The following is a 27,518-nucleotide window of genomic DNA, read 5'->3' on the forward strand; positions in this document are numbered from 1 at the left end:
TTTATTGCCTATGAAAACAGTATATTTTTAAAAATAAGAAACACTCAAAATGCATGTTCCAAATTATTATGCACAGCAGAGTTTTCAACCTTTTTATTTTTATTTTGAACAAAAAAATGGTCAATTGTGAAATTATAAGCATTATCAGCTTATTACAAAATGAAATCAAACAGTTTTCAAGTCAAAACTTTATTCTAGGTAATGTTACATTTGCACATAGGACCCCTTGCTCGAAAGAAGCTTCTGAACTCTCTCGTCCATTGAATTTGTCAGTTTTTGGATGGTTTGTGCTTCAATTGTTTTGCATGTGGACAGAATACCCTCCCAGAGCTGTTGCTTAGATGTGAACTGCCTCCCACCATCATAGACACTCCTTTTGATGATGCTCCAGAGGTTCTGAATGGGGTTGAGGTCAGGGGAAGATGGTGGCCACACCATAAGTTTGTCCTCTTTTATGCCCATAGCAGCCAGAGATGCAGATGTGTTATTTGCAGCATAAGACGGTGCATTATCATGCATGAAAATGATCTTGCTGCGGAAAGCACGGTTTTTCCTCTTGAACCATGACAGGAAGTGCTGTTTTAGAAACTCCACATAGATTATGGAGTTCATCTTTACCCCTTCAGGGATCCTAAAGGGGCCGACAATCTCTTTCCCCATGATTCCAGCCCAAAACACTACTACACCTCCTCGTTGTTGGCGCCTTAGCCGTGTTTTCATGGGGTGTCCATCAACCAGCCATCCTCCACTCGATCCATCTGGACCATTGAGCGTTGCACGGCACTCATCAGTGAACAAAACAGTTTGGAAGTCAGTCTTCATGTATCGTTTGGCCCACTGGAGCCGTTTCTGCTTGTGTGCAGTGGATAGAGGTGGTCGACAGGATGGCTTACGCACAGCTGCAAACCTCTGAAGGACCCTGCATCTTGTTCGGGGGACGTTGGAGGCACCAGCAGTTTCAAAAACTTGTCTGCTGCTATGACAAGCATTTTTGCAGCTGCTCTTTTAACCTGACGCAATTGCCTGTTGGAAAGAGTCCTCAATTTTTCCTTATCAGCACACACACGTGTGTGCTGGGAATCAGCTACATACTTCCTGATTGTGCAATGATCACGATGAAGTGTCTTGGCAATGTTGATTGTAGTCATGCCTTGACCTAAATACTCCACAATTTGTTGCTTCTCAGCAGCCGACACATCCCTTTTCTTTCCCATTTTGGCAAAAAATGTAGGCTGCTTAATTATGTGGAACAGCCTTCTTAAGAAGTCTTGCCTTTATTTGGACACACCTGCCAAACTAATTTGCACAGGTATCGGCAATTGCTTTCAGTGATATAAAGAGCCCTGACACACATCACCATCAATGAGTTTAAATGACAAGCAAAAAAATTCTAACCTTATCACTCCTAAACTCTTTTTGCATAATAATTTGGAACACAGTTTAGTTAAGCTTGCGTGATCACACAAATGATGACAAAGCATGTGTTAAGACATGAAGGCAATGAGGCCTTATAGTAAAGACTCCTGCACAGTGGATAGAAGTAAACAGGACATTCAAGAGAGAGGTTTAAAGTAACAGAACCATCATAGTTATGGCGCTTGCACTTACGCAATAGAGCAAGTGGTGACAGCACATGAGTCAAGACATTATTATTGCGATCAAACAAATGATAACAGCGCATGCGTCAAGACACGTAGGTATTGAGGTTTCATAGTTATGGAGCCTGCGCAGTGAGTAGAAGTAAAAGGCACATTCACAAAAGTGGTTTAAAGCAACAGTGTCATAAATAATTAAGTAGTGTTTGCACACTTAAATTTGAAAAAAGGGAGACAGGCGCATATGTAAAAATATGTGTGGTAATTAGACAAATGTATTGTTTGCAAATTGAGATAACGCACTAAGGAATGACAATAAAATATGATAACTAGGCACAAAAACAAGAGAAAATAAATGACATGATTACAGTTGTTCACTTCAAACCAAAATCAATGAACCATAGAGACAATCTCATGTTGGACATGAACAGTAAGCTCAATGAAGCCAGAAAATACAGTTAGTGTAGAAACAAAGTCAAACTGCTGCTTTCTCATAAAGTGCCACAAGTGAGACTTAAATCTGGAGAACGGAAGTACAGAAGCAAAAATAAAGTGCATATATTGGTAAGAGAGTACCCAAAGTGTAGTCCAGATCACAAGTAAGACGAATATATCAAGTAAGATGAATAATGTTTTGAGTCATGCGCTGTCACAACTTGCTCAGTTTGATTTTTTTTTTGTATTGTTTTATTTTGAATGGGGCAAAAGGGGAGTGATTTGAACTTTTATTTTTTTTTTATTTTTTTATAAACTTTTTTTTTTACTATTTGCTTGCTTCAATAGTCTCCATGGGAGACTAGAAGCTGGCATAACCCAGTCGGCTCTGCTACATGCAGGTGATGATCAGATTGCCTGTATGTAGCAGAATTGCTGACTTGCGATAAGCATGAACCACCTGGTGGCGCTCAGCTATCCGGCAGTGACAACCATAGACGTCTGCTGGAGACCCCTGGTTGTCATTCCAACCCATCGGTGACTTGCGATCACGTGACGGGTAATCGATGGGCGGGATTTCCATCATGCTTGCCGGAAGCGCGCGTTTAATCCCGCTGTCAGAGTTTGACAGCGAAATTTAACGGGTTAACAGCAGTGGGTGGATTGATCAAAGGTGGAGACACGACATGCGCTGTACATGTACGGCACATGTCATGAAGGGGTTAATGTAGGTATCTGCCTTGATGTACATATATGAGTGTATTTTGTTCCTTTGTACAATATATCTGCTGCTTTTAGCATTCGGATCAAACTTGATATATGCATGTTGATGCTACGCTAATGTGGAAATACTTTTTGAACTTCAGTACCCATTTGATTTTCTAATCATTCCAGTGCAGGGTGTTTTATCTGTCATTTATTTACCGTATTCCCAGCAAACACAGTGGAGGAGGAAAGTTAGTCATTACATCGACTTTCTGTTGATGTATTCCAGCCCCGTGGCTTTTAATTTTTTTTTATAATTGTTGTTGTGTTTATGTTGTGCTATAATAAATTTATTGATTTGATTTTTGGTGATCCTTACTATACACACTTCTTCTCTTAGTTTGCTCATGTATTTTTAAATGTGTGGTTTATGATCCCATTATACAATTTTGTAGTGCCCTCGGGTTTCTTTTTTTAATATTTTATGTAATAAACAAGAAACACCTTTTTACATAAATGAGAAATGGAACTAAATATTTATTTTACCCCAGACGGAAAAAAAATAATTAAAAAAAAACATGCTCACATTCAACCTTAATAAATTAACAAGAACTCATTTATAAAATAATTTCTCAATGGTCCAAAATCACAGATATCTTACACAAAATTGACAATTCTTGTTTCTCAAAATGTTGGTGATATAACCAAGATCTAGGTAACCCATCACGCATTTAGTTTTGTCTTAAAATCAAGCCATTATGAGATAAAATAAAACTTTGCATAGATATTATTATTAAAATCAATATACGGTAGACCTCACCATTAGTTTAACCATATTTAACCAAGATGCTCTCTACATCAATTCTTAAAAAAAATTTCAATAATCCCTCATTTTGTAAACACCGCTAAAATCATTGTTGCAAGACACTGGAAGAATACTGATGCTTCTTCCTTACTCTAGTGGACCTATGAGCTTAACCTTACGTACACTTTAGAAAGGAATCAATTTTTTGTACTAGAAATAATAAAAAAAAAACTCGTACATAGTTACATAGGTTGAAAAAAGGCCTAGGCCCATCAAGTTACAGCTTTCGCCACTAAATGTCATGCCTAACAGCCAAGGGGTCCCCCTGAATCCACCACTGTTACTACTTTATCACGGGAACACAACTCTATTGCCTCCAACTGACAGGGCCATTACTCAATTGTCTGACGAGTGATGGGTGAGACCGCAGCTGCTTCTACTGCAAGACTCATTATTGGGGAACAAACAGTGAGCATATGGTATATACACATACGACTCCAACACCTGGAATATATGTATACAGCTCCATACGGTCACCGCCAGCTCTGCATTAGCAAAAAGAACTACTAGCTGCTGCCACCACCAATCATTTATAAGGCCATTGGACACCAGTTCCAGGTAGTGTATGTCTTCAGACATGTGTTTTATGGAGCGAGAGGAACAGAATTATTACATGTTATATTTAATCTTTAAAGATATGCAGTTTTTTATAAAAATATACAATATGATACAAAATGGGAGCAAAACAATATGATATATACAATTACAAAAATTAATTGGCTTAGAGTTTAGTGAAGGGAGACCCTGCAATTGGAGAATGGACAGAACCTACTCAAACTGTGCCTTCCAAGTGCTGACAAAGACAGAGACCTACCTTTAAACTCATTTTTATTAACTCCATGCAACGCCCACATGTCAAGTTGCGTTTTGTGCGGACGGCGGGCGCGTCAAAACGGCACATCCGCTTGTCCTGCGTTCCCGATGTTAAAGATAGGTACGCAGGACGCATGCAGAAGTAGGCGGGGCTTAATGGAGGACATACGCAGCCCTCCAGAGAGCCCCAGAATGCTAATGTGAAGGTTGCTTAAGTCATGTGTCAGTGTTTTGTATTGACCACACATGTATTTGATATACATATAAATGAGATCTCCTCTGAGACGTCTGTTTTCTAAACTTCACAAGCCCAACTTTTCCAACCTCTCAACATATGAGAGGCCTCCATCCCTTGTTATAATCTAGTTGCCCGCTTTTAAACTCACTCTAACTTTTGAATAGCCTTTTTAAAATTTGTTGCCAAATACTGGATCCCATATTTAAATGTGGCCTTACAAGAGACTTATACAGAGGTAAAAATACTTTGGGATCACAGGATTTTAGCTCTATTTTTATAAACCCTAAAATCTTGTTGGCTTTTGCACCTGCTGCTTGACATTGAGTACTGCTGCTCAGCTTACTTGTAGCAGAATACCCAAGTCCTTCTCCTGTTCTGTAGTCCTGAGTATACTCCCATTTAATATATACAGTATGCCGCAATAGGATTACTCCGTCCCAGGTGCTTTACTCTACATTTATCTACATTAAATCTCATTAGCCAAGTGTTTGCCCATTCAGGCATCTTATCCAGATCGTTTTGTAATATTATGATGTCAAGGTCTGATTTTAATATCCTTTATAGTTTGGTGTCGAAAGCAAAGACTGACACTTTACTCTCAATCTGACCTCAGATAGGTGGTGAGTAACAACCCTGCCTGCATCACTGCATGGCCTCCCATCCTCCACCTGCCTTACACACGAACTTACTCACTACTCTGGGCCATGCGGTGAGTTCTTTCTTCTGCTGGCTCCATGCTGGGTGCCTCTTGCTTGCTCTCTGCATACTTCCTGGCTGTGTGCATAGGTTGGCGGCGCTAGCACTCTCGGGCTCTTATTGAGTCAGTGTGCACCTTTCTAAGGTGCCCCCAGCCAATTGTCAAGAGGCTTCAACTACTTAAGGCATCCCCACCCATAGGAGGATGCCTGAGCAACTATTTCTCTCAGTGTCTCACTGTCTTGCTGCTGAGGTGCCAGGTCCTGTCTTCTTTCCGCCTTCTCTGGGGGCTTCATTCCCAGACCTGTTACTGTGCACTTTTGTGTCCTATGTTCCTGCCTCCCTGAGGGCTGCATACTCAGGCCTGTGTCCTTGTTCAGTATCTGTTCCAGTGTCCGTCCTTGTCTGTATTGTGTCCTATTCCTGTATCTTATCCTGTTCCTGTACCTGACTTTGTCTTAACTGAGTTCTTTACCTATGTCCATTTGTATCCCTGTCTGTTGCCTTTCCTATCCTGCTGTGTGTTTTCTTGTGGTCTCTGCATCCTGTGGCTCTGCTCCACACCCTGTGGCTCTGCTCCGCTTTTTGCTCCGCACTCCTGCTGCTCTGCCTTTGCTCCGCACTCCTGCAGCTCTGCCTTTGCTCCGCACTCCTGCAGCTCTGCCTTTGCTCCGCACTCCTGCGGCTCAGCCTTTGCTCCGTACTTCTGCTGTTCTGCTTTTGCTCCGCACTCCTGCGGCTCTGTCTTTGCTCCGCACTCCTGCGGCTCTGCCTTTGCTCCGCACTCCTGCGGCTCTGCCTTTGCTCCGCACTCCTGCGGCTCTGCTTTTGCTCCGCACTCCTGCGGCTCTGCCTTTGCTCCGCACTCCTGCGGCTCTGCCTTTGCTCCGCACTCCTGCGGCTCTGCCTTTGCTCCGTACTTCTGCTGTTCTGCTTTTGCTCCGCACTCCCGTGGCTCTGCCTTTGCTCCGCACTCCTGCGGCTCTGCCTTTGCTCCGCACTCCTGCGGCTCTGCCTTTGCTCCGCACTCCTGCGGCTCTGCCTTTGCTCCGCACTCCTGCGGCTCTGCCTTTGCTCCGCACTCCTGCGGCTCTGCCTTTGCTCCGCACTCCTGCGGCTCTGCCTTTGCTCCGTACTTCTGCTGTTCTGCTTTTGCTCCGCACTCCCGTGGCTCTGCCTTTGCTCCGCACTCCTGCGGCTCTGCCTTTGCTCCGCACTCCTGCGGCTCTGCCTTTGCTCCGCACTCCTGCGGCTCTGCCTTTGCTCCGCACTCCTGCGGCTCTGCCTTTGCTCCGCACTCCTGCGGCTCTGCCTTTGCTCCGCACTCCTGCGGTTCTGCCTTTGCTCCGCACTCCTGCGGTTCTGCCTTTGCTCCGCACTCCTGCGGCTCTGCCTTTGCTCTGCACTCCTGCGGCTCTGCCTTTGCTCCGCACTCCTGTGGCTCTGCCTTTGATCCGCCCTACTGCGGTTCCGCCTTTGCTCCACACTCCTGCCGCTCTGCCTTTTCTACGTGCTCTTGCAGTTCTGCCTTTGCTCCGTGCTCCTTGCGGTTCAGCCCGCTGCACTGCAACCAGCGACTCTGTTCTGCTCGTCGCTCTGCAACCTTGCGGTTCTGCTCCACTCTCGTTCCGCTTCCTGCGGCTCTTTATGTGTCCCTGCTCCTCCAGTCTGAACAGGTCCCTACCTGTTCCCACACACTACTCTTACCTGTCCGTGTTTCTGTCCTTCCCAAGTCCGTCCCTGCTTCTCCACTCTGAACAAGCCCTTTAAGCCCTTTACCTGTTCCATACACCACTCATTCCTGCCCGTGTTCCTGTGCCTCCTGAGTCAGTGTGACGACTCCTGGAGTGGACCCTCTGGGTCATGGCACCAACCTTCCCAGGACGAGCTGACCTAGTGAGGACCACCCCCTATACAGGGAGTGTCAGGGGCAAGCCCAAGGGGTAAGGTACCACGACTGCTGGCACCAGGTGGCCGGCTCACAGGAGACACGAATGAGTGTGTGTGCAGGAACGTGTAAAGCGTGGACACAGGGACACATGGTGTACAGGACGGTACAGGGTGTACTCGGGAACACAAGGCGTGTACACGGGAGTGCGCTAGATACAGGATAGTGCAAGACGGGTACACAAGAGCACTTATGGCGTGCAGCGACTAGTAAGTCCGGGTGTCAGCAAAGCAGGACACGTGCAAAGGAACACATCAGAGTGCTGAGTTAGGCAGCAGGTGTGCCAGGAGGTGTAACAGAGTACAGGAGCAGAGTGTGTGCCAGGAGGCACAACTGAGCATAAGACGGAGTACAGGATCAGAGCGTGTGCCAGGAGGCACAACTGAGTTTAAGACAGAGCACAGGATCAGAGTGTGTGCCAGGGGGCACAACTGAGTTTAAGACAGAGCACAGGAACAGGGTGTGTGCCAGGAGGCACAACTGAGTTTAAGACAGAGCACAGGAACAGAGTGTGTGCCAGGAGGCACAACTGAGCACAAGGCAGAGTGCAGGTTCAGAGCGTGTGCCAAGAGGCACAGCAGAGTACAAGGCAGAGTACAGGTTCAGAGCGTGTGCCAAGAGGCACAGTAGAGTACAACGCAGAGGACCCGAATACAGCGCACAGCCAGGCAGGGACACGGCAGACCAAGCCAGGAAGTACAACAAAAATCAGGCACCTCCCATAGGAAGAGGTAGCCTGATATAGCACTATATGCAGCGTATGCAGCGACTAGTAAGTCCGGGTGTCAGCAAAGCAGGACACGTGCAAAGGAACACATCAGAGTACTGAGTTAGGCAGCAGGTGTGCCAGGAGGTGTAACAGAGTACAGGAGCAGAGTGTGTGCCAGGAGGCACAACTGAGCATAAGACGGAGTACAGGATCAGAGCGTGTGCCAGGAGGCACAACTGAGTATAAGACAGAGCACAGGAACAGGGTGTGTTCCAGGAAGCACAACTGAGTTTAAGACAGAGCACAGGAACAGAGTGTGTGCCAGGAGGCACAACTGAGCACAAGGCAGAGTGCAGGTTCAGAGCGTGTGCCAAGAGGCACAGCAGAGTACAAGGCAGAGTACAGGTTCAGAGCGTGTGCCAAGAGGCACAGTAGAGTACAACGCAGCGTACAGGTTCAGAGCGTGTGCCAAGAGGCACAATAGAGTACAAGGCAGAGGACCCGAATACAGCGCACAGCCAGGCAGGGACACGGCAGACCAAGCCAGGAAGTACAACAAAAATCAGGCACCTCCCATAGGAAGAGGTAGCCTGATATAGCACATGATCACTAGGGCTTCCGGGTCATGTCCTCCAATACCATAGAGAGGACAGACCTGGAGACAGAGCTGAGAAGAGCGCGCATGCGCACACAGAACATGGAGAAAACATGAACCTAAGTACGAGAAGTTCACGTACACACCCGGCGGGACCCCCGGAGCGGCTGCAGCTCTGGAAGAGATGACGTCGGGACCGAGGTCCCGCCCCCAGGTGAGCGTGGCGTGATAGGTGGTGTGACAGTCAGTTCTCACCCGCCTGCCAGTGTCTCAGGCATGCCCGCCTGCCAGTATCAGGCGTGCCCGCCTGCCAGTGTCTCAGCCGTGCCCGCCTGCCAGTGTGCCAGCCACGCCTGCCTGCCTGAGTGCTGGTGCCTGCTTACTCATCAGAGTATCAGCGGCGCTCATCTGCCTGACTGTCAGTCATCCCTGTCGCCCGCACCTGTCCTTGCTTTCTGTCCCTCAGTGTGATCAGCAGCCGCAGCCAGACATCACCCTGGAGTGGCACCTGGCAGTTACCTGCCACACAAGCCTAATCTCACCATCAGAGGCTCCAGTGAACACAAAGGTAGCTGCTTAGTCACGCCCCTTCCAGGGTAGTCTGGTTTGTGGCACAGTCGGGCCACGCAACCACGCTCACGCCAACCAGTCAGGGCATGAGCGTTACAGTGAGTTCATCGGCTGTGAACTCCCAGGACCTTTCTGATGGCATGTGAGGATGAGAACTTTCTCGCGCTTGCGGTGCCGTCAGACAGGTAATAGTAGTTCACAGGGAGACACTGAACACACACTGCTCAATGTCTCTGCTGGATGACAAGCTGTATGGTCACATCATGCAACCATGCAGCATGCCATATAGATGTAGCAGCGCTAGACCTGTCGTGGGACAAATGGATTGTCATCTTCTCTGTGGAAATGCGAGGAATATTGTTGTTTGTTATGTTAACTCTTTTGCAGGAGACACTGGCATCTGTGGAATGGGCGATGTCATAAGTATGGTTTAATTAAGATTTATTAAAGGAGACTGTGTTATTCTTTCAGTTAAAGGACTTCATTCTAGGTGTTTTGTGTTTTTATGCAATATCACTATTAAGATTATTAAACGAGTCTGTCATTATTTCAAATAAAGGGACTGTATTCTTGGTGTCTGTGTTTTTATACAATATCACTATGGGGTTACTAATGGATAGGTGTCTTGCCTCTAACCTCTGGGATTGATGTCACCTGACAATACAACGGTGACATTAACCACCCCAGCTATCACCCCACTTGCCACCAGTACAGTGCAAGTGAGAAGAGCAAGGCTAAATGCCAGAATTGGAACATCTTATGGATAGAGCTGATGATTTTAGCCTGGGGGGGGTCAGAATCCATGGCCTCTAACCAGTCTATTAATATCAGCCCACAGCTGTCTGCATAACCTTTGCTGGTTATTAACTATAGGGGGCCCTATGTCATTTTTATACGGGGTCCCCCATTTTAATAGCCAGTAAAGGCTAAGTATACAGCTGTGAGCTGATATTAATAGCCTGAGAGGCTCCATGGGAATTACCCTTTTCCCAGGCTATAAACATCTTTCCCCAGCCGTTGGCTTTAGCTCTGCTAGTTACAATTTTTTGCGTTAGCCCACACCATTTTTTTCAGAAAAATAATCTTTTAATAATTAAATACATGTACAGTAAGCTGCAGGACCGGACTGGAACAAAAAAAATAGCCCTGCTACACAAACCCCACCAGCCCTCAAACTATAACACTCTCCGCCAGTGAATTTTGCTGTACTTTTTCGTGCCCATAATAATAATAAAAATAATTTTATTTCTACAGCGCCGACATATTCCACAACACTTTACATTTCAGAGGGGACTTGTACAGACGATAGACATTACAGCATAACAATAATCACATAGATCATAACAGATACCAAGAGAAATGAGGGCCCTGCTCGCAAGCTTACAATCTATGAGGAAAAAAGGTAGACACGAAAGGTGGGAGGTAGCAATCTCGTAGACTGAGACAAGGGAGGAAATGTAGGGTGAGGATGAGCCGTGGACTGCTTTGTGGGTGAGGGTAATAAGTTTGTACTAGAGTCTGGAGTGGATGGGTAGCCAGTGTAATGCCTGGCACAAGGTAGAGGCATCGGTGTAGCGATTGGCGAGGAATATGATCCTGGCTGCAGCATTCAAGACAAATTGGAGGGGGGAGAGTTTGGTAAGAGGGAGACCCATTAGAAGAGAGTTACAATAGTCCAGACGAGAATGATTAAGAGAAACATTAAGAGTTTTTGCAGAGTCAAAAGTAAGAAAAGGTCGAATTCTAGAAATGTTTTTGAGGTGCAGGTAATAAGAGCGAGCCAGTGATCGGATGTGAGGGGCGAATGAAAGCTCAGAGTCAAGTATGACCCCAAGACAGCGGGCATGTTGCTGGGGAGTAATAGTGGAACCACATACAGAGATGGCAATGTCAGGCATAGGTACATTACTAGAGGGAGGATACACAAGGAGTTCAGTCTTTGACAGGTTTAGTTTCAGATATAGTGAGGACATAGACATAGACACAGCGTTTAGACAATCGCTGGTGCTTTCTAAAAAGGCAGGCGTGTTGTCAGGAGAAGCGTATAATTGGGAGTCATCAGCATAGAGATGGTACTGGAAACCAAATCTACTGATTGTTTGACCAATAGGGACAGTGTACAAAGAGAAGAGGGGACCTAGAACCGATCCTTGAGGAACCCCAACAGTAAGTGGGAAGATGTGGGGAGGAGGAGCAAGTAAAAGATACAGTAAAGGATCGGTCAGAGAGATAGGAGGAAAACCAGGAGAGAATGGTGTCCTTGATGCCGAAGGAGCGGAGCATAGTGAGGAGGACCTGGTGATCCACCGTGTCGAATGCTGCAGAGAGATCCAAGAGAATTAGCATGGAGTAATGACCATTAAATTTAGCTGTTAGTAGATCATTAGAGACTTTAGTGAGGGCAGTTTCAGTAGATTGTAAAGAAAGGAAACCGGATTGGAGAGGGTCGAGAAGAGAGTTATCAGAGAGATAGCGGATAAGACGGGAGTGGACCAGGCGTTACAGGAGTTTACAGATGAAGGGAAGATTAGAGACAGGTCTATAGTTAGTGGCACAACTTTGGTCGAGGGATGGTTTTTTAAGTAGTGGATGTATGATGGCATGCTTAAATGAGGAGGGAAAGATACCAGAAGACAGAGAAGTTAAATATTTTTGTCAGGTGGGCGGTGACAGCAGGGCAAAGGGACTGGAGGAGATGTGACGGAATTGGGTCACTGGTGCAAGTGGTTGGGCGAGAAGATCCAAGGAGCCTGCTTACTTTTCTTCTGTGACTGGTTCAAAATCAGAGAGTGAGCTGGATGCAGTGGAGGAGGAAGGAAAATGCATGGTATGAAGTGATTGAGAGATAATTTCCTGCCGGATATGGTCAGTTTTTTCTTTGAAGTAATTGGCCAGATCGTCAGCTCGAAGCTCCGTGGTTGGGGGTCTGCTCTTTTGGGTTGAGTAGGGAATGAAAAGTGTCAGAGACGTATAGGGTTATTGGACAGTGAGGTGATGAGGGTGTTGAAATAGGTTTGTTTGGAGAGATGAAGGGCAGTGTTTTATATTCTAAGCATAAACTTTAAATGGATGAAATCTTCGTCTCTCCTATAAGGAGTTATTTGAAGAGCCACATGTGAATAGTGCCACAGTGCGTATGATTGACCACAGCTGCATTTACATGGTGCTCTACAGAGCTCTGATTTTCAGGATTATAGGGGTCCCAGCAGTCGGCTCTCCAGAGGAGAGGGGATTACTTGGCATAATCCATTTAAACAGGTTTTCCAATATTTTATTTTTATTTGGCCATAGTAATATTATAAATACTAAACTGATATTGATCTTCCCAAAGTCCAATGTCGCCTCTTTTACAACAGAATAGGAGGAGTGGTACTGTGCAGTGTATATATACAGGACAGGAGTTGTACTGTGCAGTGTATATATACAGGATAGGAAGAGTGGTGCTGTGAAGTGTGTATATACAGGGGAAGTGGTACTGTGCAGTGTATACAAGGGAAGTGGTACTGTACAGTGTATATATACAGGACAGGAGAAGTACTGTGCACTGTATATGGACAGGGCAGGAGGTTTGGTACTGTGCAATGTGTATATACAGGCCACGAGAGGTGGCACTGTACAGTTTATATATACAGGACAGGAGAGGTGGTGCTGTGCAGTGTGTATATACAAGACAGGAGAGGTGGTACTGTGCAGTGTATAAATACAGGACAGGAGGAAAGGTACTGTGCAGTGTATATACACAGTAAGAGCGGTACTGGGCCGTGTATTTATATATATATATATACACCGTGTTTTTCGCTTTATAAGACGCTCCGGATTATAAGACGCACCCCAAATTTTGAGGCAAAAAATAGGAAAAAAACTTTTTTTTAATAAAATGGTGGTGCATCTTATAATCCAGGCATCTTATTGCTTACCAGGGGAGGTGATGGAGGAGGCCGGAGTGGAACATTGCTGCTGGGATGAAGGGGTGTTTTGATGTGCAGCGTGCCGCTGCCTCATACTGCCACCACCGCCACGCTCTGTCCCCCGGTGCCTGCTTGCCACCAGCGCCGCACTCTGTCCCCCAGTGCTTGCCACCACTGCCGCGCTCTGTCCCTCGGTTCTTACCGCCACGCTCTCCCCCGGTTCTTACCGCCATTACCGCGCTCTGTCCCCCGGTTCTTTCCGCCACCGCCGCGCTCCTGTCCCCCGGTGTTTGCTGCCATCGTCGCGCTGTCCCGTTCTGAGGGTACTTGCCGCGGCACTCTTTGCCCTGATGCTGCCGCTGCGCTGTCCGCTGGTTCTTACCGCCACCGCCGCGCTCCTGTCCCCCAGTGGTTTCTGCCGCTACCGCCGCCGCGCTCTGTCCCGTTCGGCGTGGGGGGTCTCTGCCGCTCCATGCCTGCTTTCCTGTGGCTTTCTTCCTGGAAAATGGCCGCCGCGCATGCGCAGATGGACATCTCGGCACTGAAATCTCGGGAGATGAGATTTCAGCGCTGAAATTTCATCTCCCGAGATTTCAGTGCCGAGATGTCCATCTGCGCATGCGCAGCGGCCATTTTCCAGGAAGAAAGCCACAGGAAAGCAGGCATGGAGCGGCAGAGACCCCCCACGCCGATCGGGACAGAGCGCGGCGGCGGCAGAGACCACCGGGGGACAGGAGCGCGGCGGTGGCGGTAAGAACCGGCGGACAGTGCAGTGGCAACATCAGGGCACAGAGTGCCGCGGCAAGTACCCTCAGCGGCAGCGCAAATGTATATCCTCTTTGTAAGACGCACCCCCTTTTTCCCCTCAATTTTGGGGGAAAAAAAGTGCGTCTTAGAAAGCGGAAAATACGGTATATATATATATATTTATATATATATATATATATATATATATATATATGTGTATGTATGTATAATTAGTTAGCTGACATTGTGTTAGCTAGAAAGCAATGAATACTCACTGCTCTCTAAGCACACAGTCCCGGCGTGCAGAGCATTGAGTATTTCGGCAGCTGCTCTTAGGCTTGCAAGCAGCACATGATGTCCCTGCCATTCGCTGCTTACAAGCATTAAGCAGCTGCTAGCATCAGAGCAGGATGCTGCCAGGGAGCACCGGGAAGGTAAGTGTAATGGTTTGTTTTTTTTATGTTTTCTGATAGGGCCATGCAAACCAGGATGGGAGCGAATAATACCAGGATAAAGAAAGGATGGGACCAATCATACCAGGATCCCATGAATGAGAAATGAATATTCATTGCCTTCCACGTCCATGGGCATGGAATGCAGTGAATATTTATTTCACTTTAGCAGCGGACACAGGAGTTAGCCGCAGCAGCCGGCTTCTGCCTCTGTGACCCACTGTTTCATCGAAACCGCTCCCACCAAAGCCAGAGCTGGTACATCCAGACTATAAGGCTGAGTTCACACGTGGCGTTATTTTCGCGTTTCCGCGGCGGTTTTAACCGCGAAAACGTGAAAAATAAGCATCCCATGCATTCCTATGGGATTCCGCTATGCTGTACTAATGCTGCGGTTTTTACCGCGGCGGAATCGCTTCGTGGTAAAAACCGCAGCATGCTCATTAGTTTGCGGAATCGCGGCGATCCCGCACCCATAGGAATGCATTGTTCCGCTTACTTTCCACATGTGGCTGTGCACACCATGCGGAAAGTTAGCAGAACAATTGCGGATGGTACCCACGGTCCGGAGGAGAGGAGACTGTCCTCCGGGCTTTGGGTACCATACCCCTGTAAAAAATAGAGTTTTAAAAATAAAAAATATTGTTATTCTCACCCTCCGACGTCCCGCGCAGTCTTTCCGCTTCTCTTCACGCTCCCGTTCCCAGTAGTCCTTTGCGAAAATGCCCGCGATGGCGTCCGTTCTTGCGGGATCGCGAAGTCTCGCGGTCATTAGCGCGATGTCATCGCGAAAAACCGCGAGACATCGCGATCCCGCGAGAACTGACGTCATCGCGGGCATTTTCGCAAAGGATTACTGGGAACGCCTGCGCGGGACGTCGGAGGGTAAGAATAACACTATTTTTTATTTTTTTTTTTACATTTTATCTTTTACTACTGATGCTGCATAGGCGGCCTCAGTAGTAAAAAGTTGGTCACACTCGTCAAACACTATGTTTGACGAGTGTGACCAATCTGTCAATCAGTTCTCCAAGCGATGCTACAGATCGCATGGAGAACGCTAGCATTTTGCAAGCTAATTACGCTTGCAAAATGCTAGTTTTTCCACGGGAAAATCGCGGGAATTTAAAATGCGATTTTCCCGCGGACTGGAATTCCGGAATTCTCGCGGTAATTTCCGCGAGAGTTCCGGTACGTGTGCACTTAGCCTAAGATGCACCCCACATTTTCCTCCACATTTTTGGAGGAAAAAAGTGCATCTTATAGTCCAAAAAATACGGTTATATGTGTTGTGTCCCTGGGCGGATTTTACTATCGGCCCTGCAAGATCCGTCATAATCCGCTCAAAAATTACCTCTATAATGAGTAGAGGCACCAACGGACACCAGTAATTTGCAAATTTGCGGTGGGTGAGGTTAGTTGGCACTCAGGACACGTTTCACAGAACCTCTGCACCTCATTGTAGATTCCAGGCCAAAAAATCGCTGCAATATGCGCTCCTGTGTCTCTTTGGCCCCCAAGTGCCCTCCCAGCATGTGGATGTGAGCCATTTCAGTCATCGCCTGGCGGTAGGATTGGGGCACTACCAGTTGATAAAATCCGGGACGAGGTGATAGAACAACTCTATAGAGTAACTCCTGGTTGATCGCCATGTGTGGGAACACGGACTCCGCACCCGGTTGCTGAGCCACCCATTTATCTCGATTACCCTTAACCGTGCCCAGGTCAGTGTGGGATCCTGTAGCTGGACTGTCCCAAAAGTTCCCTGGGGCACTTCCAGCTTGGGGATTGTTGAGGTCTTCTTGTGCTCTCCTGCTATCACCTCTAGGGGAAACCTATCGGGTTCTCACTCTTTCTCTATGGGGTGATCCCTACTGCAGGAATACCTGTGTCGGGACCTTCGGGCTCTGCCCCCAGAAAAACATTTGCCCTAGGAGGGTTAATTTTATTTTTCCACAGAGACCAGAAGAGGGGAAAATCCTTTCCCAGGACAGCCCCGTACGTAATGGTCTTCAACACCCCACCACGTGTTTAATTTCCCTACATGGCGTAACCAATGAAACCTCTACTGTTGGATACTAGCGGAGTTCACCATGTATACACACAACACTCACATTTTTCCCAGCGGGTTCTAAGCCCGAGGTTAATGACCCATACACAAGTGTCACTAGGCTCCGAGTCCAGAAGGGCCTCGGCCTGCTGTCCACTGACGCGCACCTAGTACAGACATGGTTCACCCGCTGGGACGAACGGATCTGAGGCGAAAACAGCCTGGGCATACATAGACATACAGCGAGTATACCTGCAGTACATGGGTTCAGCTGTTAGGGGGCAGTTGGTAGCCACATGTCCTGGCCCTTGGGCACCGCCAACACCTAATAGCTGCTGCACGACTGGACCCTGGAACCAGTTTAGGGGAAATTGGTCTCGTCACTCCCACTTCAGGATACACCCTCAATACGGGCTCGGTCCTGATTGGCCCCAGCCGAGGTTCGTGGAGCTTTGCCAGGCTACTGGGCTTGCGGGGCCCAACGTAATAATCGTAGTGCAGCAGAATCCTGTATAAAGTCCTGAGTGGCAGTATATCGCTCAGTTAGGCTGACCATCTGGTCTAGGGTACCGGGATCCCCTTGGCCCACCCAGTGCTGAATAGTGGCTGGCAGAGTTCTTACTAGCCAATCGACCACCACCCTCTATACCATCTGGAAAGGGGATAAGGTCTCGGGCTTCATTTTTTTACTAGCTGTAGTAAGTCATATGTTTGAGACCTGGTGGGGCGAGTCTCCACAAAGGACCACTGGAACATCCTCTGGGCCCGCACATACGTATTAGCCACCAGTCAGGCTAGGATCTCACCTTTCAATTTCCCATAGTCCAGGGCAACGTCCCGACTGAGGTCAAAGTAGGCCTTCTGAGCATCTCCCGTCAGGAAGGAGGCCACCACTTCAGCCCACTGGGCACATGGCAAGCTCTCCCACTTTGTTGTGTGCTCAAACGCGGTGAGGAAAGCTTCCATGTCATCCTCAGGACTCATTTTCCTCGGTGCTGACCAGACTTTGTCCTGGGCATCAGAACAGATCGGGGTCGGTGGTGAGGGTGTCTCTTGCAGGGCTGCAATCTGCTGTAGAATGAGATCATTAGTCTTCTGCTGCTGATACATCAGCTGATGATGATGATTGTGCTGCTCCTCCTGCCATTGCTGCTGCTTCTGATGCCTTTTTTGCTGCTCCTGATGCTGCTGCTGGTGTTGCTCTTGTTGCCGCTGAAACTGCAGCAGCTGGGTGAGGGCCAACTGCTTGAGTATTTTCTCCAACTTGTCAGCAGGCTTGAGCTGTAGCATTGCAGGCTTAATTACTGATTTAATTACTGACATGCTTTTCACTTTAGGTATGCCTCAGTTCACACTTCCCGCATTCTCCAACCATATGTAGTGCAGCAGGGTTAGTGCAGTGCGGCAGATAGGCAGGGACCACAGAAATTTCAACATAAATGGAGCCTTTATTTTAAGAACTTACACATAGGAGTGATGTCCTCTGGATCACAGCCGGGTTTCCATGAACACAGTCCAGAACTCAAAACCCATTGCCGTGGACAATGGCACTGCCGTGTCTTTTGGGTGTGTCAGCCACCTGGAAGTCCCTGGCTTTGTGTTAGCTCCACACAGACCTGGGTTGCACAGAGCCACCTGCTCTGCAGATTGCGAACTCCAAAACTGACGCACCCAAGGCAAAACAGATGGAAATGGAATCGTGGCCATAAAGCCTCTTCAAAACCTGGAGTGGAGAGAGGAATTTGACCTACTACCAAACCTGCAAATCCCTCTAAAGCTAAAAGACCTTAACGGGTTTTCCTAAAAATCTGACTGAGTCACTACTTGGACCCAATCCATTCTTTCTTTCATTTTGCTTTGTGACTCACAGGCATCCTGCTGTGAACACAAGGCACTCCAGAGGGTTTAGGCTGTGTGCACACGCTGCGGATTCCGCTGCGTTTCCGCAGCGGTTTTGGCCGCTGCGGACACGCAGCAGTTTTAGCTGCGGTGTACAGTACCATTCATTTGAATGGGAAAAAAAAAACGCTGTGCCGACGCTGCGGAAAAAACCGCGCGGATTTGCTGCGGTTTTGAATCCGCAGAAAGAATTGCATGTCAATTCTTTCTGCGGAAACCGCTGCGGGTTCCTATCTCCACCATTGTGGAGATAGTGAATCCGCAGGACCAAACCGCAGGCAAAACCGCAGATAATCCGCAGGTCTTTGGACCTGCGGATTATCTGCAGTTTTTGCAAAATCCGTGCGGATTAATCCGCAGCGGATTCCGCAGCGTGTGCACGTACCCTTAATAAGACTCTGTCCGCATCCTAGGGGATGCTTATTGACCCTCGCATATGAACCCCCTCACTGCCTCACAAAGGGTATTAACGTTGAATTGCTTGAACTGGTCAGAAGCTAGTTTATGTATCTATATAGATGCAAAGTAATTGTGCGTGCATGGATTATATGGGAAAAGATGATAGAAAGGGCCAGATTCTGAAGAAAATGTTGTAAGGGAGAACAGTGAACAACTAGATTAATTAGATGAGGTGATGGACCGGTCTAAAATTATGCATATTCAGGGCACTTTTGATACTGGGAATTAACTGTAGTGTCTGGGGTAGTGGATTCCAGACAACTTGAGTGGCATGAGAAAAGTTGTGTGGTAGAGATGAGAAATGAGATGTAAGGTGATGTTGAACAATGGTTGGCCTTAGTGGTGATAGTGATAAGTGGGCAGCACAGTGGCTCAGTTTTTAGCACTGCAGCCTTGCAGCGCTGGGGTCCTGAATTCAAATCCCACCAAGGACAACATCTGCAAGGAGATTGTATGTTCTCCCCATGTTTATGTGCGTTGCCTCCGTGTTCTCGGTTTCCTCCCACAATCCAAAGACATACTGATAGGGAATTCAGATTATGAGCCCCATTGGGGACAGCGATGATGATTCCTGTAAAGCACTGCAGAATGTGATGATGCTATATAAGCAAAGCATAATATATAATAATAAAAAGGTCATGTTGCATTCAATCATAGCTGAGCAACTACAGGGTGGAAACTTCAGTGTAGCAGCTAGACAGAAATATGACCGTGGCTTTCAGGACATATTGGAGAGGGGAGAGTTTAGTAAGAGAAAGGCCAATTAGTAGCAAGTTGCATGACTTGCCCAGCATGACTTGTTCTTGTTTTTTCATTGTCACTTTCCAGGAGTCATCAGCAGTAAAAAAGAACAGATGTGCTCCAGCAATGAAACAATCCACTGATGTATTAAAAACAGATTTTTATTTGCTTTTTTAAAGCATGTAAAAACAATGTGGGTAACACCAGAGGCAGAAATATGACCAACGCGTTTCAGCAATTAAGCCTTAATCGTGGTATCCAAGAGTCATAGTATTTTTATTTTCTGATTGATGTAGATTTATGAGGGCTTGTTTTTCAGGATCAGTTGTATTTATCAATGGCAGCATTTTGGGGGTATACAAACAACAGAAAACTGACGACACATCAAGAACTAGTCTAAACAAGTGCATACCAAAAAAGCAGCTTACATATCAAAATGAGGAAATGGTTGCACTCAATTGCGTTAAGGCATATCAATGTGAAATACATGAAGTGTGAATAGCGTAATGGCTTTTGAAATTTAGGAAAAACACATGAGATGCTTAGCATAAAATTTGGCCAAAAAAATGTGAGCCCATTCTCCAATGTCAAGGTGATCTCATTGATCGGATGGGTCCCTGACCTAACTGCCTAGTGTGAACACTTACCTCTGGCTAATAAGTTGATCAAGCCTTTATTTCTAGGAAGGTTGGAACCAAATGTGATTGGATGTAATTAAAATCACAGCATGGTGAAGGGCGGAGTGCTCAGTCAGAAAGCTAGCATACAAATAACAGAAAACTGACAGCACATCAAGAACTAGTCTGAACAAGTGAATACCAAAAAACATTTCCTCATTTTGATATGTAAGCTTTTTTGGGTGCACATAATGTATTGTATAACTTTTATTAACTCTTTATAAGGAGACAGAAAAACCAGCAGTTCTGTTATTTTTTGATGTTTTAAACTTTTTTGGTATTCACTTGCTTCACAAATGAGTTGCTTACTTTTGTGGGTCAGTGCAATTATGGCGGTACCAAGTGTATTCAGTTTTATTTGTTTTTCTACTTTTGTGTAATGCCAATTCCAAAAAAGTTGGGGAAATGTATGAAATGTAAGGAAAACAAGAATCCAATGATTTGGAAATGTTTTATTTACAACCGAGCATAGATAGCAGAAGTTAAAAGTTAGACGTTTTTCCCTTTTATTTGAAAAAATTAACTAATATAGAAATAGATTTCTTTTTGTTGCACTTTTTTGCAGGTGGAATGTGCAAAATAAACAGTTCTGGAATTTTCTTTTTTATATACTGTTTAATATTCTATTTATTTGACATATTAAGTCTTTTCTACATGACAATACCCAATGTATATAGTTTTTTTTTTCAGTACTCTAAAACAAACAAAAAAAAATTTTTTTTGCAATATTCGTAGACTTCTATATTTATTTTTTAAATTTTTCTATAGAGTTGTGAGCGCGTTTATTTTTTGCGGGATAAACTGAATTTTCTCTGGTGCCATTTTTAGATATAAGCAACTTTTTGATCACATATTGTTTCATTTCTTTCTTTGGCTGGATGGGCAAAATACAGTAATACTGGTATTTTTTGTATCTTTTATGGTGTGTATGGTGCTGGATAGCTAATGGCACTGATTGACAGCAGGCCCCATTGCAGAGCCAGTGTCAGGCAGGGCCGGGGGCTCGGTTACAGCCGTTACTCTGTATCAGAGCGGTGACTGAATTGGTGGCACCCCCGTGACTGAAGCCAGAACATTGCCAGGGAAAATAAAGTTCATTTTCGTTTGGCAGTTTTTGGCCAAGTGCAGTCGCCAGCCAGGTTAGTAACACTAATATCCTGAAGATTGACCCCATATCTGTTAGTAGCATTTTTTCTGGTGACAGGTTCCCTTTAAGCTCCTCTAGCTGGCTTCTATTAAGCTTATTTTGCCAGCTCCAAACTTAAGTGAATGGGGTGGATTTCTGAAATGCGTAAGGCCATCACATTAGTTCTTCTAATTATGATCCATAGGGAAGAAAGTGGATAGGCACGATCCGTCCCATGCAAAAATATCCTTTATTGTGGCATCAAGTTACCAACAGCAGGCAGATAAAACCATGGAGCATGTACAGACGACGATCATTTCGCGCTTACATTGTGCTTCAACAGGTCATGATGATGACCCGTTGAAGCGCAATGTAAGCGCGAAACGATTGTTGTCTGTACTTGCTCCATGGTTTTATCTGCCTGCCGTTGGTAACTTGATGCCACAATAATGGATATTTTTGCACGGGACGGATTGTGCCTATCCACTTTCTTCCCTATGGATATACAGACTATTTTCCTTGGAAGTGGCACCCGTATTCCCTGTTATGTGTGCAGCTTCATTAACCCAAGGCCATACAGCTGTCCCTTTGTCCTCCTTTTTTTCTTCTAATTATAATTACAGGTCATTGATTGGTCCATGTATAACATGTAAACTGAAATGTTATACCATTGTGTAATGAATCACAGATATTGTCCTCAATGGAATGACGTAACCATAATTTAATGTCAATGTTGTTTCCCTTCCTACAGGAATTTATTCTTGAAGCTGTGGAGAAGGTGTTAAAATCACTTTATCCTGACCCAGTAACTACATCAATTAGCAAAATGGACGCACAGATCAAAGAGAACAGTATCAATTATATTGAATCTCCAAGTGCAGATCAACAAAAAATGAATACTGAAAAGAAGAATATGGAAGAAGAAAACTTGTCCTTGTCTCCTACAAATAATAATGGTAAAAGTGAGATGCAAACGTATTTGTATGTAAAAGATCAGTCGTCTATCTGTGATAACTCACGTGAACCTGACACGGTGCAGGCTGCTGGCAAAGAATATTCTGCTCCACCTGCAATTATTTCCTCATCAGATCAAGTAATCCAGAAAGATGCTGAAGGTAGTTCTTGTACTGGTGCCCAGATTCAGGAGATACAAGCATTAAGAAATACAACACCCAATAAGGATCTTTTGATAACTGATGATGCTTGGAGCAGAGGGAATGCTTTCACAAGCAACTCTATAGACAATATACAGCCGGTAACGGTAATGTGCCCTTCAGCTGTAAGCCATTGTGGTGAGACGTCAAATGAAGCTGCTTTGAATAAGAGCCGTCATGAAAGTACAGACAGCAAAACAACAAATATAATAACTGAGAAGCCTGGATTTATTACTGCCTATGATCTCATGAACAATCGAGTGATCAAGAGGCCTGTGTCTGCAATAGACATATTTACTCAGGAGCACAGAGCTTTGTTGCTCAGGGACAGTCCAGAGGTTCCATTTGATGACAGGACTTCGGTTACTTTGGCGCTGTGGGAAAAACTTAGTGAAGAAGACAAACTCAGGTAAGTTTTTGCACCGCGTGATCGCAGCTCTATGAGAAAGACACCCCATTCATTTTCTATTGCAGTATTGTAATATTTAGTATTCATTTATATGCGAATCTTAGGGCACTTTTAGACTAAATTGTATAAGCCCATTTGCTGAAACTTCTGTAGATAATATGCTTCACCCAGATATACCTCAATTAGGCTTAGACCTCTAAATTGAATTCCGAACACGTAAAATCCAGCTAGTTTATGTTCTATTGACGAGCGGGTTGATTCAATGTAAATCGAATTAGTGTCAAATTTTAGGACCTTCATTGTACTGTCAAATTCAAACAATTTTTTATTAAGTTTGCGCAAATCACCACAAACAGCTAGCCACCATTTTACACAAAGCAGCAGAGAAGGCCGACATGGCCTTCCTCAGATGACTTACCGCTATCGCATGACAGTTAGCACAGCCAATCAAGAGGGACAATCATAGCCTGCATTGTAATAAAGTTGAGTCAGGAAATACAGCATCCAGATTAGAGTGAATCTGGATAGCATAGCTTACAGCTCCGCAATGAAGAGAGATATAGAAAGATTCAGTTGATAGAGGTTGAGGCAGCAGTCTAATTGATCACACAACTATAGATTTTAAATGGCAGCTGTCCTCTTGCATTTGAGTGTAAATTGTTTCTAAAGGGAATCTAAACTATTAACACTTCTATTTTTCAAGGCGTTCTTACTATACAAAGCATTCTTACTATTTTTTATAAAGCTTTAGGCCATTACTGTATATTGGAAAATCCACAGAGAATCAGTAAGGGAAATGAGGAAAAACATCAAATTCTACATGTTCATCCCTGCACTAGGCTGTTGAGGGCGTCTTAGGGAAAATGTTAGGCGCAGCAGTACGTGGAGGAAAGAGAGGTAGAGCTTCAGATGGATGCGTAGATGACAATGAATTATTCCTGGCACTGACAGCAGGGGATGTGGCTAAAAGTCAGTATGAAATTAATGATCTACCTTTGTATCATTGTAACGCATATACATGGTATACATGCAAAGAGAAGAGGTCGCACTCATCGAGATGGAAGTTTCACTGATTTATTGACATATCATGAACATGACAAGTCGGGGGAGTGACATAAGGAGTGCAAGAAAGGCTGACAACGGCCGTTTCGCGCTGCTCGAGCGCTTCCCAGCTGCTGGGCTTCTGTATGCCGCACATCATTTGAAGTCACACGGTAACAGCGGTGCCGTCCGCTTTTTATCTTGAGTTTTGTGATATACATGGTATAGTTACCTAGAAAAGTAAGGCCCTGGAGACCCACGGGTCGGGTGTGATGGGTCTCCCTGGTCTAACTCTCCTAGGTAACTATACCATGTATATGTTTACGGTTACTATGTGATGCTATATATTCCTAATCTATAATAATAAATGCCCTAAGCAGCTTCCGGTTGTAACAACTTCCGTCCAGTTGTAACCAGTGACGTCACCGCACACCTCTTTCCATGTTAACCCTCAACACACACACTCCTCTCACCTTTCACCATCTCCACTCACTCTTTCACTCCACAGACGACCCTTTCTCTCACTCCGTCTCTCATACTCACGCCGTCATCGCCGCTGATCCACGATCCCCGACATCATCTTCTGCCGGCGCCATCCTGGATCCAGACGTCCTCCACGCCGGCGACATGTTCTTGCGGCGACGCCAGTTTGGATCGGCGAAATCCCGCGATAGTCAAGATGGCGTCGCCGCAAGAACATGTCGCCGGCGTGGAGGACATCGGGATCCAAAATGGCGTCGGCGAAATCTCGCGAGATTTCGCCAACGGCATCCACGCCGGCGACATGTTCCTGCGGCGACGCTATTTTGGATCGGCAAAATCCCGCGATACTCAAGATGGCGTCGCCACAAGAACATGTCGCCGGTGAGGACGACGTCGGGATCCAAAATGGCGTCGGCGAAAACTCGCGAGATTTCGCCGACGCCATTTTGGATCCCGACGTCGTCCACGCCGGCGATATGTTCTTCCGGCGACGCCATCTTGAGTATCGCGAGATTTCACGATACTCAAGATGGCGTCGCCGCAAGAACATGTCGCCGGCGTAGACAACGTCTGGATCCAGGATGGCGCCGGCGGAAGAAGATGTCGGGGATCGTGGAGCAGCGGCGATGACGGCGTGAGTATGAGAGGCGGAGTGAGAGAAGGGGTCGTATGTGGAGTGAAAGAGTGAGTGGAGATGGTGAAAGGTGAGAGGAGTGTGTGTGTTGAGGGTTAACATGGCAAGAGGTGTGATGCTATCGCATCCTCCCGATGCGATAGCATCGGGCCATAATCTAGTGCATTTATAACTGACACACTTGCGTTTACTACAAGAGCTCAATACTATATGTTTTCCTACTATAGTTAAGCATTTAACCCTTTCATGACCAAGCCTATTTTGACCTTAATGACCAGGCCAATTTTTTGCAATTCTGAACAGTGTCCCTTTATGAGGTAATAACTCAGAAACGCGTTAACGGATCCTAGCGATTCTGAGATTGTTTTTTTGTAACATATTGGGCTTCATGTTAGTGGTAAATTTAGGTCTATAATTTTTACGTTTATTTGTGAAAAAATCAGAAATTTGGCAAAAATGTAGAAAATTTTGCAATTTTCAAATTTTTAATTTTTTTCGTTAACCCCTTAACGACCGCCGATATGCCTTTTAACGGCGGTAATTAAGGGTACTTAAACCACAGCGCCGTGAATTCATGGCGCTGTGGAGTAAGTAAATAGCGCCCCCCAGTGTCGGATTTTCTCCGGGATCTCAGCTGCAGGGGGTAGCCGAGACCCCAGAGAACATGAATCGGGTCGGTTTTTACCGACCCCGCTTTTGCGATCGCCGTTATTAACCCTATAACGGTGATCGCAAAAAAAAGCAGCGATTTTGCATTTAAATTCTCTTTCCTCTGATGTGATCGCACATCAGAGGAGAGAGAAATAGGGTCCCCCCCCGGTACCTCTCCGTGCTCCAGGGTCCCCTCCTGGTGGTCCTGCGTCCCGCCGGCGTCCTCCGGTGGGCGCCGCCATCTTGGATCCGGAGAAAATGGCGGGCGCATGCGCAGTGCGCCCGCCGGGAATCTGCAGGCTCCGGCTGGCAGATTCCATTCATTCAATGTGATTACTATGATAAACTATCATAGTGATCAAAATAAAAAAAATAGTAAATAACCCCCCCCCCCTGTTTATCACCCCCTTAGTTAGGCGAACATAATAAAATAAAGAAAATATTTTTTTTTTCATTTTTCCATTAGGGTTAGGTCTAGGGTTAGAATTAGGGTTAGGGCGAATTAGGATTAGGGATTAGGGTTGGGATTAGGGTTAGGGGTGTGTTGGGGTTAGGGTTGGAGCAATAATTGAGGGGTTTCCACTATTTACCAACTCTGGAAAATTGGGGGCTAAAAAATCACTTTTGCAGAAATAAAAAATACTTTTTATTTTCACGCCCGGGCGTTATAAACTTCTCTGAAGCACTTGGGGATTCAAAGTGCTCACCACACATCTAGATAAGCTCCTTGGGGGGTATAGTTTTCAAAATAAGGTCACTTGTGGGTGGTTTCTACTGTTTAGGTACATCAGGGGCTCTGCAAACGTACATGACGCCCGCAGACCATTCCATCAAAGTCTGCATTCCAAAATGGCATTCCTTCCCTTCCGAGCTCTCCCATGTGCCCAAACAGTGGTTCCCCCACACATATTGGGCATCAGCGTATTCAGGACAAATTGCACAACAACTTTTATGGTCCAATTTCTCCTGTTGCCCTTAGGAAATTAAAAAATAGAGGGCTAAAAAATCATTTTTGAGGGAAAAAAAAGATTTTTTATTTTCACGGGTCTGCGTTATAAACTTTTGGTGAAGCGCTTGGGGGTTCAAAGTACTCACCACACATCTAGATAAGCTCCTTGGGGGGATCTAGTTTCCAAAATGGGGTCACTTGTGGGGGGTTTCCGCTGTTTAGGTACATCAGGGGCTCTGCAAACGCAACATGATGCCCGCAGACCATTCCATCAAAGTCTGCATTCCAAAATGGCACTCCTTCCCTTCCAAGCTCTCCCATGCACCCAAACAGTGGTTCCCCCCCACATATGGGGTATCAGCGTACTCAGGACAAATTGCACAAAAACTTTTGTGGTCCAATTTCTCCTGTTAGCCTTGTGAAAATAAAAAATAGCGGGCTAAAAAAATCATTTTTGAGGAAAAAAAAATTATTTTTAATTTTCACGGCTCTACGTTATAAACTTCTGTGAAGCACTTGAAGGTTCAAAGTGCTCACCCCACATCTAGATAAGTTCTTTAAGGGATATAGTTTCCAAAATGGGGTCACTTGTTGGGGTTTCCACTGTTTAGGAACATCAGGGGCTCTCCAAATTCAACATGGCATCCGATCTCAATTCCAGCCAATTCTGTGTTGAAAAAGTCAAACGGGCTCCTTCCCTTGCGAGCTCTGCCGTGCGCTGAAAAAGTGGTTTACCCCCACATATGGGGTATCAGCATATTCAGGAGAAATTGCACAACAAATTTTGTGGTTCGTTTTCTCTTTTAACACTTGTGAAAATAAAAAAAAATTGGTTCTGAAGTAAATTTTTGCAAAAAAAAAGTTAAATTTTTTCCTTCCACATTGCTTTAGTTCCTGTGAAGCAAGTAAAGGGTTAATAAACTCCTTGAATGTGGTTTTGAACACCTTGAGGGGTCTAGTTTTTAAAAT

The 27,518-nt window shown here is 45.7% G+C and overlaps 1 protein-coding gene across 5 annotated transcripts in view; it reads left to right on the forward strand.

The window, feature by feature from the left end:
* Positions 1-27,518, forward strand: part of LOC141057367 (PMS1 protein homolog 1-like) — a 330,907-nt gene that overhangs the window by 242,384 nt on the left and 61,005 nt on the right. For all 5 annotated transcript variants that reach the window (XM_073553954.1, XM_073553956.1, XM_073553955.1 and 2 more), the window contains one exon: positions 21,980-22,791. In XM_073553954.1, coding sequence (XP_073410055.1) covers positions 21,980-22,791 — 812 coding nt within the window. The remainder of the gene's footprint in view (positions 1-21,979; positions 22,792-27,518) is intronic.

Source organism: Dendrobates tinctorius, unplaced genomic scaffold, assembly GCF_039654945.1.
Source record: "Dendrobates tinctorius isolate UK_male_01 unplaced genomic scaffold, ASM3965494v1 ptg000204l, whole genome shotgun sequence".
NCBI classification, from domain to species: domain Eukaryota; kingdom Metazoa; phylum Chordata; class Amphibia; order Anura; family Dendrobatidae; genus Dendrobates; species Dendrobates tinctorius.